The sequence below is a fragment of the Macaca mulatta genome, chromosome 9, assembly GCF_049350105.2.
Source record: "Macaca mulatta isolate MMU2019108-1 chromosome 9, T2T-MMU8v2.0, whole genome shotgun sequence".
NCBI classification, from domain to species: Eukaryota; Metazoa; Chordata; class Mammalia; order Primates; family Cercopithecidae; genus Macaca; species Macaca mulatta.
This window is the reverse complement of record NC_133414.1, coordinates 145,518,490-145,532,161: the sequence shown is the minus strand read 5'-3', so window position 1 is coordinate 145,532,161 and position 13,672 is coordinate 145,518,490. Positions and strand designations below refer to the sequence as shown.

The 13,672-nt window shown below is 52.1% G+C and overlaps 1 protein-coding gene across 2 annotated transcripts; it reads left to right on the top strand.

The window, feature by feature from the left end:
* Positions 1-9,692: 9,692 nt before the first annotated feature.
* SPRN (shadow of prion protein) lies at positions 9,693-13,644 on the top strand. Of its 2 annotated transcripts, XM_015148498.3 has the most exons (2): positions 9,693-9,833; positions 10,643-13,644. In XM_015148498.3, the coding sequence occupies exon 2, from the start codon at positions 10,659-10,661 to the stop codon at positions 11,112-11,114; it is 456 nt and encodes a 151-aa protein (XP_015003984.3). In that variant the 5' UTR covers positions 9,693-9,833; positions 10,643-10,658; the 3' UTR covers positions 11,115-13,644.
* Positions 13,645-13,672: the final 28 nt, after the last annotated feature.

Sequence of the window (13,672 nt, the reverse complement as noted above, 5' to 3'; positions counted from 1 at the left end):
AAAAACTAATAACCAAAATTTTTCTAACTTTGATGGAAATTACAAACTCCTAAGTCCAAGTTGTTCAATGAATCTCAAGATAAGAAACATAAAGAAAACTACACCAAAGCACATCATAATTAAATTGCTCAGTACCAGTGATAAAGGGAAAATCTTAAAAGTAGCCAGAGGAACAAAAATAAATGTGACCACAGATCTCTCAAGAGAAGTAATGCAAGCGAGAAAACAGTGGAGCCACATCTTTTAAAGACTGTAAGAAAAAAAAAAAAAAAAACTGTCAGTCTAGAATTCTGTACACAGGAAAAAAATTTTTTTTTTTTTTTTTTTTTGAGACAGACTCACTCTGTCACCAAGGCTGGAGTGCAGTGGCAAGATTTCGGCTCACTGCAACCTCTGCCTTACGGATTCAAGAGATTTCCTGCCTGGCTAGTTTTTTGTATTTTTAGTAGAGACAGGGTTTCACCATGTTGGCCAGGCTGGTCTCAAATTCTAGACCTCAGATGATCCACCCGCCTCATCCTCCCAAAGTGCTGGGATTAGAGGCATGATCCACCATGCCAGGTCAAAAATACGTTTCAAAAACAAAAGGTAAATAGAGACATTTTCATACCTACAAAAGATGAAGGAATATATCACGAGCAGACCAGCATTACAAAAAAATATTTAGAGAATTCCTCCAGGTAAAAGGCAAATGATGGAAATATGGATCTATAAAAAGAAATAAAGAGCACAGTGAATGCCAATATGAATAAACACACCACACTTTTCCTTATTATTTAAAAGATAAGTATCTGTATAAACAAAAATAATAACAATTTATTGTGGAATTTATAATACATGAACATAAAATGCATGACCACAGTAGCACAAAGGCCAGTAGGAGAGAAATGGAAGTACACTATTGTATAGCTTGTATAATATACATGAAGAAATAACATATCACTTGAAGGTAGATGACGGTAAGTTAAAGGAATACACTAACCCTAAAACAACCACTAAAGTAACAAAAGGAGTTACAGGTCATAGTCAGCAAAGGAGATAAAATGTGATCATAAAAAGGGAAGAAAAACATGACAAAGGCAACAAAAATCAGACAGGATAAACAGTAAACAAATAGTAACGTGGTAGATGTAAGCGTAATCATATTAATAATCACATTAAATGTAAATAGTTAAATACCCCAAATAAAAGCCAGAGATTATCAGAGTGAATAAAAATGCAAGACCTAACTATATGCTGCCTACAAAAAGCACAATTTAAAAAGAAAGACACAGGTAAGTTTAAAGTAAAATAATGGTAAAAGATATATCGTGCACTATTTAAAGAAAGCTGGAGTTAATAACAGACAAAGTAGATTTTAGAATAACAAATATTACCAGTGATAAAGGAAATCATTTCATAACTATTAAGGGGTTAATGCTTTTGAGGGACAAAATCATCCTAAAGAGGTTTGCACCTAGTAACAACCTGAAAATACATGAAGCAAAAACAATATAACATCAAGGAAAAATAGACAAATCCACAATTAGAACCACAGATTTCAATAAAGATTGAACATCACTATTAACCAGCTTCCCTGATTGACATCTCCAAGATGTGCCATCCAACGACAGAAAATGCACATTCTTTTGGGAGAACACAGATCAATCACCAATGGAGACCCATATTCTAGGCCATAAAATAAATCTCAAATTTAAAACAAAGTATGTTCTCTAATCTCAATGGAATTAAAATAGAAGTGAACAACAGTGATATGTCTCCAGAAAATCTCTGAACATTTGGAAACTAAATAACACATTTCCAGATAATCTGGAGACTATATAATAATGGAACAAACACTCAAACTCTGGATATGCCTCAAAAACATTGCGCTGAGCAGAAACTGGAGTTGAAAGAGAGGACATTGTGTGTTCCACTTATATTACATTCTAGAATGAACGAAACCTATGAAGAAAAGAATCTCAGCAGTGGTTGCCTCAAGGTCGAGAGTCAGGGATTAACTGGGAAAGGGTATGCAGGATGTCTGTGGGGTGACAGAAGTTGGCATCCTGATGCGTCTGGTTTCCAGGCACACACACATTTATCAAAACCCATCACCTCAACACTAAGCACATTACTGTGTAAACTTTGCCTCCACAAAGAAATTTAGACAGGGCTAAAGAATCCCTACAAATCAATTACTAAAAGATGACACCATTGGAAAAGACACACAGAAGCAGAAACACACATTGATACCAAACCTGTGGGACAAGCAAGAACATACGAGTCACCAACACAATGAGACGCTGCTTCTTACCCACTGAAGTGGCCAAGACTGAGAATTCCACGACACCACCTGCTGGAGAGGGTGGGAGATCCACAGGAGCTGTGAAGCCACATTGGGAAAAGAGGTTGGTATTTTCTTAGGAAGTTTTGAGTAAAGTTTGACCTCAGCATTCCCATTCTTACGGGTGGATTACAAGAGAAATATTCACACACGACAACCAGGAACCTGGCACAGGAACGTCACCCAGTGCCATTGGCAATGACAGAGGACTGGGGATCGTTCCAGGTGTCGGTGAACAAAGAATGTGCTATGACTTGGGGTGTAGTCACACCACGGAATATTACACAGGTGTCCAAGTGAGCGGAGTGCAGCTGCTGAGAAGAGGGAGAGCCTTGACACCAAAGAGCAAGACCTAGAGGACAGCGCACAGCCCAGCGCTCTGGGTTATGAAGCTTGAATCCCAGCAAAGCTCCGCCTGTATTTCAGGTCATCAACGTGCTTTCAAGAAAGCCGCCAGAGAATCCCAAGGAATGGTACCTCTGAGAGTGGGAGAGGGGAGGAGCTAAGCTCATCGCTTAGTAATTGTCAATGTCCTGTGCTGAGGGGTTTATGTGCTCTTTGTATTATTTTATAAATAGATGAATAAATGTCATGCATCGAAAAAGAAAGAAAATGAAATGGGTGTTCCGAAGGCAGCTGCTGGGTAGCATTCAGCAGCCCCCAACCTCAAGGGAAGGGCCTTGAGTCTGCGACCTGTCCCGGGTTGGCGTCCCCAGGGTCAGGTCACCGGGACGGAAGGTTGCGTGGAAAGCCCTATTTGCCGCTGAGCAGAGTGTGGGGAGGCCCTCCCAGCTCGGTGGGTCCCTCCATGGGCCTGCAGAGCACCTTACAAATCGCTCTGGGAGTCCCACCAGAGTGCCCGGCTCAACAGCTCCAGGCCTCTTTTTGTTCATGGCTCTCAACTCCAGCCAGAAGCTCTGCAGCCCCGATGTCCTCAACCACTTCTGTGATATCTCACCCCCACTATGGCTGTCTTGCTCCAGCACCATTGCCATAGAAATGCTGGTCTCTGAGGCAGCCCGGGTGATCCTCGTGGCCTCCCTGCAGGCAACCACGGTGTCCTACGCCCACATCCTGGCCAGGTCGCTGAGGATTCCAGGAAGGCCCAGCAGCCAAAGGCCTTCCCCACCCATGCCTCCCACCTGGGTGGCGGCTCCTCTGACCTCATCAAGCTGGTGTTGAGGAGAGAAGCCATTTCTCTTACTGTCTCTGAAGAGGAGGAAGTAAAAGTTGAAAAACAACAGGAATGAAGTCAGTGGCGAGACCAGCCAGTGCCACTGATGACCAGGCCTGAGGTTAAAAGATTAACCCCCCACTCTAACCACATGTGCTCTCAATCTATCACGACCCTTTCACGTGGAACCCCTTAGAGCTGTAAGCCCTTAAAAGGGCCAGGAACTCTATCTTCGGGGAGCTCAGCTTTTAAGACACGAGTCTGCCGATGCTTCCGGCCAAATAAAAAAACCTCTTCCTTCTTTAATCCGGTGTCTGAGGAGTTTTGTCTGTGGCTCATCCTGCTACAGTGTCGGGGGTCTACTTGGTTGGGATCCTCTGCTCAAACCCATCATCTGCCTGGGGAACTGCAGGGAGGCCCTGGCCAAACTCCTCCAGGCCCTGCGCCTTTAGAGCACCAGCTGCAGCTCCTCCCCCTTCCCTGTGCTCACAGACACTGGTGACCCCCCAAGGCCGCCACAGCCCTCTCCCACCAGGGCAGTCAGCAAGCCCCACCCTCGCCCATATCACCCAGAGTCAGAGTTGCCAAGAGCACAGAGCAGCCGTAGGCAAGCATCTCCATGAGAAGGGGAGGGGCAGAGATGCCAGACCTGGGCCTCAGCACTGCCAGAACAGTGCCTCGCCATGGCAGCCGGGAGCCTCCGGCCCAGGAGAAGCTGGGCCTGGAGCTCACAGGAAGCCCCCTCTCACGGACCTGACCCTCTCAGATGAACAGCTGCTGTGGAGGCCAGCCACTCAGCCCGGTCCTCCGGGCCCACAGGGAAGTCTCCTTGCCATGAGGTCCCAGCTCCTCAGAGCAGAACCTGAGGCCAGGTCAGCAAAGGGCTCCGGCACATCCAGGTAGCACCACCAAACACATAGGTGCCCCCTTTCCTCAGAAACAAGAACGTCATTTTGTGTCCATTTATTGAAAATTTGATGGGTCTAATGAATAGATGACGTGCCCTTACCAGGTTTCTGTGCCTTTTCTCTCTGGTGCTTGAAGGCAGAAACTAAGTTGACCGAGCACGTCTCTTACTATTGGGCTGCAGCACCTGGTTGTGGGGAGGTATCCCTCGCTTGATTTCACGGTTTTTCCATGCTCCCATCCCACCTCCCTCATCACAGCCACCCAGTGTGATGCATTCAGCACGTGTACTTGGAGAGCGAGGTACTCAACAGATGCATGATGTTGTGTGTGAGTTTTAAATTTATGTCAATGAGTTTTCACTGTAAATCTTTTTTCTTACTATTTTTGTTTTGTATATGTTGAGGTTATGTCATGAAATGCATACAGATTTAGAAATGTTTTGGAAACATTTAACCTTGGAAAATTTAACCTTTCATTACTAAGAAGCATTACTCTTTGTCCCTAATAATGCTCAACCTTTAAGTCATAAACCTTACCTCAACTTTTAAGTCATAAAGTCTACTTTGGCATTAATATAGCTACACTGGCTTCCTTTTAGTTAGTATTTGCATGGTATCTATTTTTTATCCATGCCAATTATTAATCTGCTGCCTCTTAGCTTCTAACCACCATTCACAGTCAGCTCTGTGACACTGGAACATGGACTTGACAAACTGCATTTCTGCTTTGCCACCCACTCCCTCTTTCTGTTGAGACGTCAGCTGCCAGTCTTACTTTTACTCTTTTGCAAGTAACTTGAGTTTCCCCTGCTTCTAGAAGTTGTTTGGTTTACAGCTGTCTTACCTAGGTATGCTTCATTTTGTATTTATTGCACTTGGAGTTTTTAATGCTTCTAGAATTCATGATTTAATTTCTTTCATCAGTTTTTGGAAATTATTGGTGATTACTTCTTTGAATATTACCTCTACCTCATTCTTCCTCTTCTTCCATTGGTTCTAATATTACATGGCACGTCAGGCCTTTTTATAGTGTACCCTCTGCCTCCTAACATCCTATTCTGCATGCTCTTTTTTTTTTTTTTCTGGATTATTTTCTGATCTTCCAGGTTACTAATTCTCTCTCTAGCCATGTCTAATCTTCTGTGTTTCAAAATGTATTTTTTTATTCTAGACTTTCCTTTTTGTCATTTTAGTTTCCCATTCTCTACCAAAATTCTCAATCTTGTTTTATTCTGTAGACATGGACCGGTTCCTACACAAGTTTCTTAATGGTATCCTTGTTCTCGTGTTGGTCTCTGTCTAATCCTTGCCAAGACTGGGTTGTTTTATAACGATGGCTTTCTACAATGTCTGAATATGACATGGTGATTTGCTCTTCTTTGATCTTCTTTTTCAAAATTATTTTATTAATAGCTATTTTAGGCCTTTATTTTTCCATACAGACTTTAGAAACGTTTGGGTTCTGTGCTATTTTGTTACTACCATAACAAAGCGCCACAGACAGGGTGGTTTAAACAACAGAAATTTGTTTTCTCAGTTTGGCAGGGTTGGTTTCTTCTGCAGCCTCTCTTCTTGGCTTGTAGACACTGTCTTCTCCCTGTCTTCACAGGGCTGTGCCTCAATTGGTGTCTGGGTCCTAAGCTCCTCTTGTTAAGGACATCAAGCTCACCTCACCTCATTTAACTTTAGTCACCTCTTTAAGGTCCTATTTCCAAATGCAGGTACTAGGGGTTGGGACTTCAATGCATGAATTTGAGGGAGACACAGTTCAGCTTATAACAGAGCCTTTTAAAAATTATGCCAAGATTTTGATTGTAATTTCACTAAATTTATGGCTCAATTTGTGGTGAACTGTCACCTTTGCAATATCCTGTTCATGCTCCATTTATGCAGATTTTCTTTTATATTCTTTAATAACTTTTTGATGTTCTCCATAGAGGTCTTTTACATTGTGGACTGTGGTGAATGGCTTTTTTTTTTCTCTCTCTCTCTTCCAGAGGAGTCGTCTTTCTCTGCTGCCTAGGCTGGAGAGCAGTGGCACAATCTCAGCTCACTGAACCTCCACCTCCAGGGTTCAAGTGATTCTCGTGCCTTAGCCTCCCATGTAGCTGGGACTACAGGCACATGCTACCACGACTGGCTAATTTTTGTATTTTTAGTAGAGATGAGGTTTCACCATGTTGGCCTGTCTGGTCTCAAACTCCTGGCCTCAGGTGATCTGCCTGACTTGGCCTCCCAAAGTGCTAGGATTACAGGCATGAGCCATCATGCCAGGCTATCAGTGGCTTTTTATCTTATATTTTCTAAAGCTATTTTTTGTTCCGGTAGAGAAATTCTACCATTTTAAGTCTAAGTTACACATCTGGCTGCAAGTCTAGGGAGTACCTACTTAAAACAGGGGCGAGAGGTGAGACACCCAGCAGTGCAGAGCAGCACCCTGTGTGCCGGGGACGACCCTGCCCTCCACCCGCCTGGCTGCTGACCCAGCATCCTGGGGGCTTCCAATGGCAGGAGCCACCCTCAGTCCAGTCCCACTCCCAGCAGGAAAAAGGGGGAAAGGACAAGAGCACACAGGTTCTGAACAGCCCCTCGCCTTAGGGGGGACAAATGCTCTCCCAGGAGCCCCCGGCACCCTCAGTTGCAAGTTTCACCAGCTATGCCTATGTCCTGTGGCCTCTGCCAGCTGCAGCACTTGTGATAGAATCAGGCCTCAGGGCTGCAGCTGCAGGAGCCACCGTGCCTTCTATGGTAGAATCAGGCCTCAGGGCTGCAGCTGCAGGAGCCACTGTGCCTTCTATGGTAGAATCAGGCCTCAGGGCTGCAGCTGCAGGAGCCACCGTGCCTTCAACGTGCTGTGTTCTTCCTGGTGGCAGCTCTGCCAATGCTGTGTTAAACAGAAGTGGTGAAAGTAGGCAATCTTTTCATTGGTTCGTATTTTTTAAAATACATTTAAAAGCTCTCCACTACATATGTCTTCTGAGATTAGCCTTTGTCAAGGAAAAAATTTCACTTCTATGACGAGTTTTCTCAACATGTTTCACCACAAACGAATGTTAATTGAAATCAAATGCTTTGTCTTCCTCTGTAGAAAACCATATTTTTCACCTTTGGTCCACTAATAGGTAAAGCACATTGACATATCTTACGATGTAAAACCACCCTGAACCTGATTGATCATGGTGATTTGTTCTGATGCGCCGCTCGATGCATTTTGCTACTGATTTATTTAAAACTTTCATGTCTCTACTCAAACATAACACAGCCTAAATGTTTCTCTTGTGCTTCTCTTATACACCCTAAGATACATCCTATACATCTTAAGATAGAAGGCTTCCGGAATCATAAATCAGCTGGAGCACCGCCTCCCCGTTCCTTTCCCATTCTGTGCTCTCAGCCTTGGAACAACTGTCAGATGTTAGAGCCCAAAACAGATCCCCTGGGTCTATCTCCTTTTCTTTCATATTTGCTGCCTTTTTGCCAGAAAGATTTCCTTAAATGTACAATTCCATCCTTCTGGGTTTTTTTTTTTTTTGGCAATAATTTTTTTAATTTTAAAAGTGCCTTTTTTGTCTTATTCCATCTTCACAGTTTCCTGTTCTTATTATATAAATATATGTCCCCAGTCTGAGTCTATGGATTGGAGTATGTTTTTTTTTTTAATTTTCCTCTGAGTCATTCAAATTTCTCAATCCATTTATTTTCTGTTTCTTTGCCTGGTCTTTCTTTTATGTGATGCAGCTCTCCTTGAATGTCTGATACTTTTCATCCTTCAATGAAGCCAATGGGTGACAGGAAGACGTGCTTCCATGAAAGGCAGTGTTTCGCTCCAGAACCTCAGCTCCTGCCCCTGGATCCAGACCCGCAGCATCCCCAGGACCCCTTCTCCCCTCTGGGTCCTGCCCCCACCTCGCTGGCTCCCATGGCAGATTCCCCATGAGACTCCACACTTGGCCTCTCACACAGAGCCTAGGGGTGAGGCGCCCCTCCCAGCCTCTCAGCTGGCAGCCTGGGCCTGTGCTGGGAAACATCCCCTCCCGCCCACAGCCAGAGGAGCCGCATCACTGTCTTGAGTGGTCACACATCCGCTCCCAGGGCCAGGGGAGGGAACAGTCACAGACTTTCCCCATGAGCCAAAAATAAGCGAGGTCTGGCTGTGGCGCTGTCCACTGCCGGCTCCAGCACCAGGGGTTGCCCAAGAACCCCCTTGACTCCTTAGAGTAAGCAGCTCACTGCTGGCTATTCTTTGTGTGACCGGAAAGGGGGACTTGACCAGAGTGTACAGATCTATGATGACCCCCACTTCCACCTCCACATCCCATGGCCGCGGCCCCTCCCTTCCAAGCTCGTCCTGCCTGATGGGCAGCACCCCCGGTCCGGTCTGGAGTCTCCCGGGGCCCTTCCTGTTCTCCTTGTTAATTTATTTTCTGTCTTGGAGGGAAGTTGGGTGGACCTGCTCAGGCGGCCCCCTAGGGCCAGAAGACCTGTTAGTCACTTTCAAATACATGTTCTTTCCAGAGGTTCTAAAAACACTGTTGTCCCTCTCACCCAGAAAGCTAAGCTTCTGTTCAGTCCTTAACGGTAGCTATAAATGAGAAGCACAGCTTGGTTTCCTTCTAATATCCGGCAAGTTAGAAGACAGAAAGTATTTATTTACTTATTCATCACATATTTGCAGGGCAACCCTACACGGGACAGCAGAGGTCCCACGCGGGCGCTGCACCCGGAGCCAGGCTCAGTTGAAACTCACCGGAGGCGCGGCCGCCCTGGGCTGGGAAGACGCCGTGGGCCCAGGTGGCATCAGAACCCACAGGAGGGAGGCAGCTGGCCCAGGAGGGGCCGGGGCAGGCCTTTGGGGATCGTGAGAGTCGACCCCATCCTCCCTGAAACAAGGTCGAAGATTGAGACGGTCCCTGCCCAGTCCCGCAGCTGACAACAAGGGGAGAAGCCGCACCTGCCGGGGTAGGGACCGCGGGGTGGGCTCGGGCCTCCGTGGGGCCGGCACAGGGACCCTCTCCTCTCAGGACCTCGGCCCTCATCCCCGGGCACCGGGACTCACAGGCGGATGGGCCCAGGTGGGGACCAGGGTGTGAAGGGGAAGGAAGCGGGGCGGGTGGAACCGGGCCGGGTGCGGGGGTCGCGGGGGATCGCGGGGAAGGGACCTTGTGATGCAGGAGACGGAGGGGGCTGGTGACGGAGGACGGGAGGCCGCGAGGATGGGGAATGGGGACGTCCTTTTCCCCTCCCACCGGCTCACCGGGGATGCGCCTCCGCGACTGCCCGCCCCAATCCCAGGGCGGAGGCCTCGCGCAAAACCCAGGCGCCTCGGCTCCGCGCTCAGGCTGAGGGTCTGCGCCGCCGCCCGCCCGCTCCTTCCCGCTTGGCTGCGGCCCCTGGGCGGATACTCCGGCGCGCGGTTCCAACCGAGGTCCGTGGCGGGTAAGGCCGGGAGGCTGGGGCGGGTACAGAGCCGGGGAGCGAGGGGCGGCGCAGGCAGGGGATGCAGCTGTCGCCCGGATAGCCGCGTCCGAAGGCGACCCCGCTACTCGACCCCATCCTGTCCCCCGCCAGGTGCTGAATTAGGCAACCGGGGACGGCATGGAGCGCTGGGAGTGCGCGGGAGGGACCGTCCCTGGGGTACGGGCCTGCTGGGGCGGGGTCCGCACGGTGTCAGCAGCCGCTTGACAGCCGCAGCACCTGCAAGGCCCGCACCCAGGCTCTGGCCCCAAAGGTGGGCGCCAGGCCCAGGCACGGCCCGTCCCCGCTCCAGACCTTATCTGAGCCAGCACTTGGTCCCCGCTACCGCATCCCCCAAACACAACACCCCTGCCCCCATGCTTCCCCCCACCTCGCATCCCAGCAACGCGTGCAGAGCCCAGGAGCATGGCGGTCCTCCCCCAGGCCTGCCCCATACCCCCCGGACCTGGACGCCCCCCGAGGCCTGGACGCTCACCGCGGCGCTCCTGCCCCGCTTCAACGCCCCCAATCCAGGTACACAACCTTCAGCTGCAGAACCCTCCTGCCCCACCCGCCACTTCCCAGCGCCTCCCCCAGGCCTAAGTCCCTGATGCTAGAGGTTAAACCGCACCCCCCTAGGCCTGCGTGGGCCTCCAAGATGCTGAGGGCACCCTGATCCCACAAAAGCCGAGGGTCCCTCTGCTCTCCAGCCCTGAGCCCTCCGCCCCTGGGGGCCCGATCTCCATGGAAACTGAGGGCCCTTTCCCGCTCTTCCCGCAGGTTTGGCTCCACCAAGATGAACTGGGCACCCGCAACGTGCTGGGCTCTGCTACTGGCGGCCGCCTTCCTCTGCGACAGCGGCGCAGCCAAGGGTGGCCGCGGAGGGGCGCGGGGCAGTGCCCGGGGAGGGGTTCGCGGGGGCGCGCGCGGGACCTCGAGGGTGCGCGTGAGGCCGGCGCCGCGCTACGGTGCCCCTGGCTCCTCCTTGCGCGTGGCTGCGGCAGGGGCGGCGGCTGGGGCGGCGGCGGGAGCAGCCGCGGGCCTGGCGGCGGGCTCGGGCTGGAGAAGGGCCGCGGGACCCGGGGAGCGCGGCCTGGAGGACAACGAGGACGGGGTGCCCGGAGGCAACGGGACCGGCCCCGGCATCTACAGCTACCGGGCGTGGACTTCAGGCGCTGGACCCACGCGCAGCCCTAGTCTCTGTCTCGTGCTGGGCGGCGCCCTTGGCGCCCTGGGGTTGCTGTGGCCCTAGGCCTGGCTGGGCTCGGGGACTACATCTGGCCCCCGGCCCGTGCCGTCCCCAGGATCCCCCGGCCTGGGCTCCCCCTTCCTCCCTTGCCCACGGTCTTGGGCCCCAGCTGGGGCAGGAGCTGCAGGCTGTCCCTGTGAACCCGCCATCCAGTGTCCTGCCCACGCCGCCTCAGCCTCCCACCTCCCACCTCGAGGGGACCATGGATCCTGCCCCAACCCGCTCCAGGATGTTAGGGTCCCCCCAATCAGAAAAGCAGTGGCCTGTGGCTCCTGTACCAACCGCCCAGCCACGCTCCAGAGCCGCCCAAAGGGAGGTGCCAAGGCCAGGAACCCAAGCCACCCCGGCTCCCCTCACCTGCCCTGGGGCTGTGGTGGCGCATGGGCAGGGAGGCGACCTCAGGCTGGTTCTGCCACTGAGGCCCTGAGGAATCTGGCCCTTCCCAAAAGCAGCAATGAAATGGACCAAAGGACTTACGGATTTGGGGGGAAGTGAGGGGAAAACGATAGGTGCTAACCACCTGCCCAGAAGAGACGAGTGGATCTCACAGCCCAGGAACATTCCCAAGCAGGACTGTCCCTCCGAGGAACGTCCATCCTGGCTCTGCAGCTGGTGGGAAAACACACCCTGCCCTGGAAGGGCTGCCAGGCCTTGTGCCCCACACCCTCAGGCCGAGATCCGTCAGAGACCCACTTTGCTCCAACAACTTGAAACATGTCACTTTACCCTCCTTAGGACCCATTTTGGGGGAAAAAACCCAACACATTCCAGAGCTTTCCAAATCTTCTGAACTTTAGGTTCACATTCAGGCATCACACAGTTCTGCCTGTACTCAGGGCACAGCAACTGCCAATCCCACTGAAGAGCCCTCCCTGGGCACAGCTCAGGCTGCACAGCACGCGGATTTCCCTGCAGGCAGCCCCTTCCTCGGAAGCAGCTGTTCCAGGCCTCGGAACAGGGCCTGGGTATCGAGGCATGGTAGATCGGCAGCTGACAGCCTGCTCAGTGGATCAGGAGCTAACTCAGACCACGGAGCAAGCAGGGGCCAGTGGCGGGCCCCGGCGCCCAGCAGGACACCCATGCAAGAGGTTGAGCCCCCAACATCTCCAAGAGCTCTGACCACCCAAGGACAGGAGACACACGGAGTGGCACCGGGCAGCCACAAGGACTTGCCACCAGCACTGGACACACCTGTCTTAAGACCGGCCCTCTGCTCCCCAGCCCTGCCAGCCTGGGGCATCCTCCATGGGCTCAGCACTGAGGGGTCTTGGGTCTACCACGTTCTCTAGCTCTCCGGTCACCCGACTCATCCGAGGTAGGATGGGTTCTCCCTGGCCCCCCGTGGCCTTAGGATCTCACCCTCTCCAGGCCCTGGTGAGAGCCTCGCCGCTGCCAGGCTGCATCCCTCCCGGGCCGGAGCCTCTGGACTCAGTGGACACCAAAGTTGAGACCAGCACCCCCCATGGGCCCTGCCAGCCTCTGCCTTCCCCAGCTGGCCTGGGTGCTGGCCAGGGTGAGGATCTGGAAGCTGTTGGCAGGACTCAACCAAGCACTGCTCTCTAGCTCCGGGGCACTAAGCCACAGGAGGCAGCACCCTGCAGCCTCCCATCCACACTGCCAGCAATGCCCCGGCCCAGTGAGTCCAGACGCTCCCCCACCCCTTCCAGACCAAGCTCAGTGCCACCAAGACCAGCAGGCCAAGGCCAGGCCCTGCCCCAGATCTGCCATTTCCCCAGGAGGCAGGGAGTGGTCTGAGTCTCCTCAAAGCAGGGAGACCCAGCGGAGCCCCCTCGACTTCGCAGATGCCCACCTAGAAGATGGGCTGAGCTGCACCAGACCCTCACACACCACAGCACTGCAAGCTGATGGAGTGTTCCAGATGTGATGGACACATTGTGATCTGCATATTCAGTACATTAGCCTCTGACACAGCCAATCTGAACACTTCCGGCCCAGGCGGGCAGGGTTATGGCAGGATGCAGGTGGCACGCGGGGGCTAACTTCAGGCTGAGTGTGTGGGGTACGGGGCAGCAGAGGCAGCCAGCCAGCAAGGAGGGGCCGCTGAGCACCAGGGCCGTGGTGGAGGCTGCTGTGGGAAGGCCAGGCCACGACCGGAAATCGGCCGGAGCTTCTGCACAGGATGTCCCCGGCCACAGGCCCCGCAGCACTTCAGTCCATATCCCCAGCCCCACTCACCTTCCTTCCTCTTCCCTCTTCTAGGACACAGGCTGTGGACCTTCAGGTGCACTGATAATGGGGCTGGAGGGGCCCCCACACCTCTCAGCCCCACTAATACAGAAACCCACTACCCGTGAGCTAGAAGGTGCTCAGCGGCCAGGGGGTCTCCACTGCCTGTAACGGGCGGCCTTCCCGTCTGTGCACAGCGCAGCCATGTGCAGGGCGCCCCCCTCAACTCTGCCCTGGAACATGCCCCAGGGCACGGAGGGGTGAAGCCAGTGCTTGGGCTCTGCTGCTGGGAGTCTTGTTGTGTCTGCGTGCGCCTGTGAGTGTGAAATAAACCTCTCTGCCGGCAGCCAGCCTCTTACTTGCTGTGGGACTGC

Coding starts and splice junctions, on each gene's coding strand:
- SPRN (XM_015148498.3), top strand. CDS start 10,659: ATGAACTGGGCACCCGCAACGTGCTGGGCTCTGCTACTGGCGGCCGCC.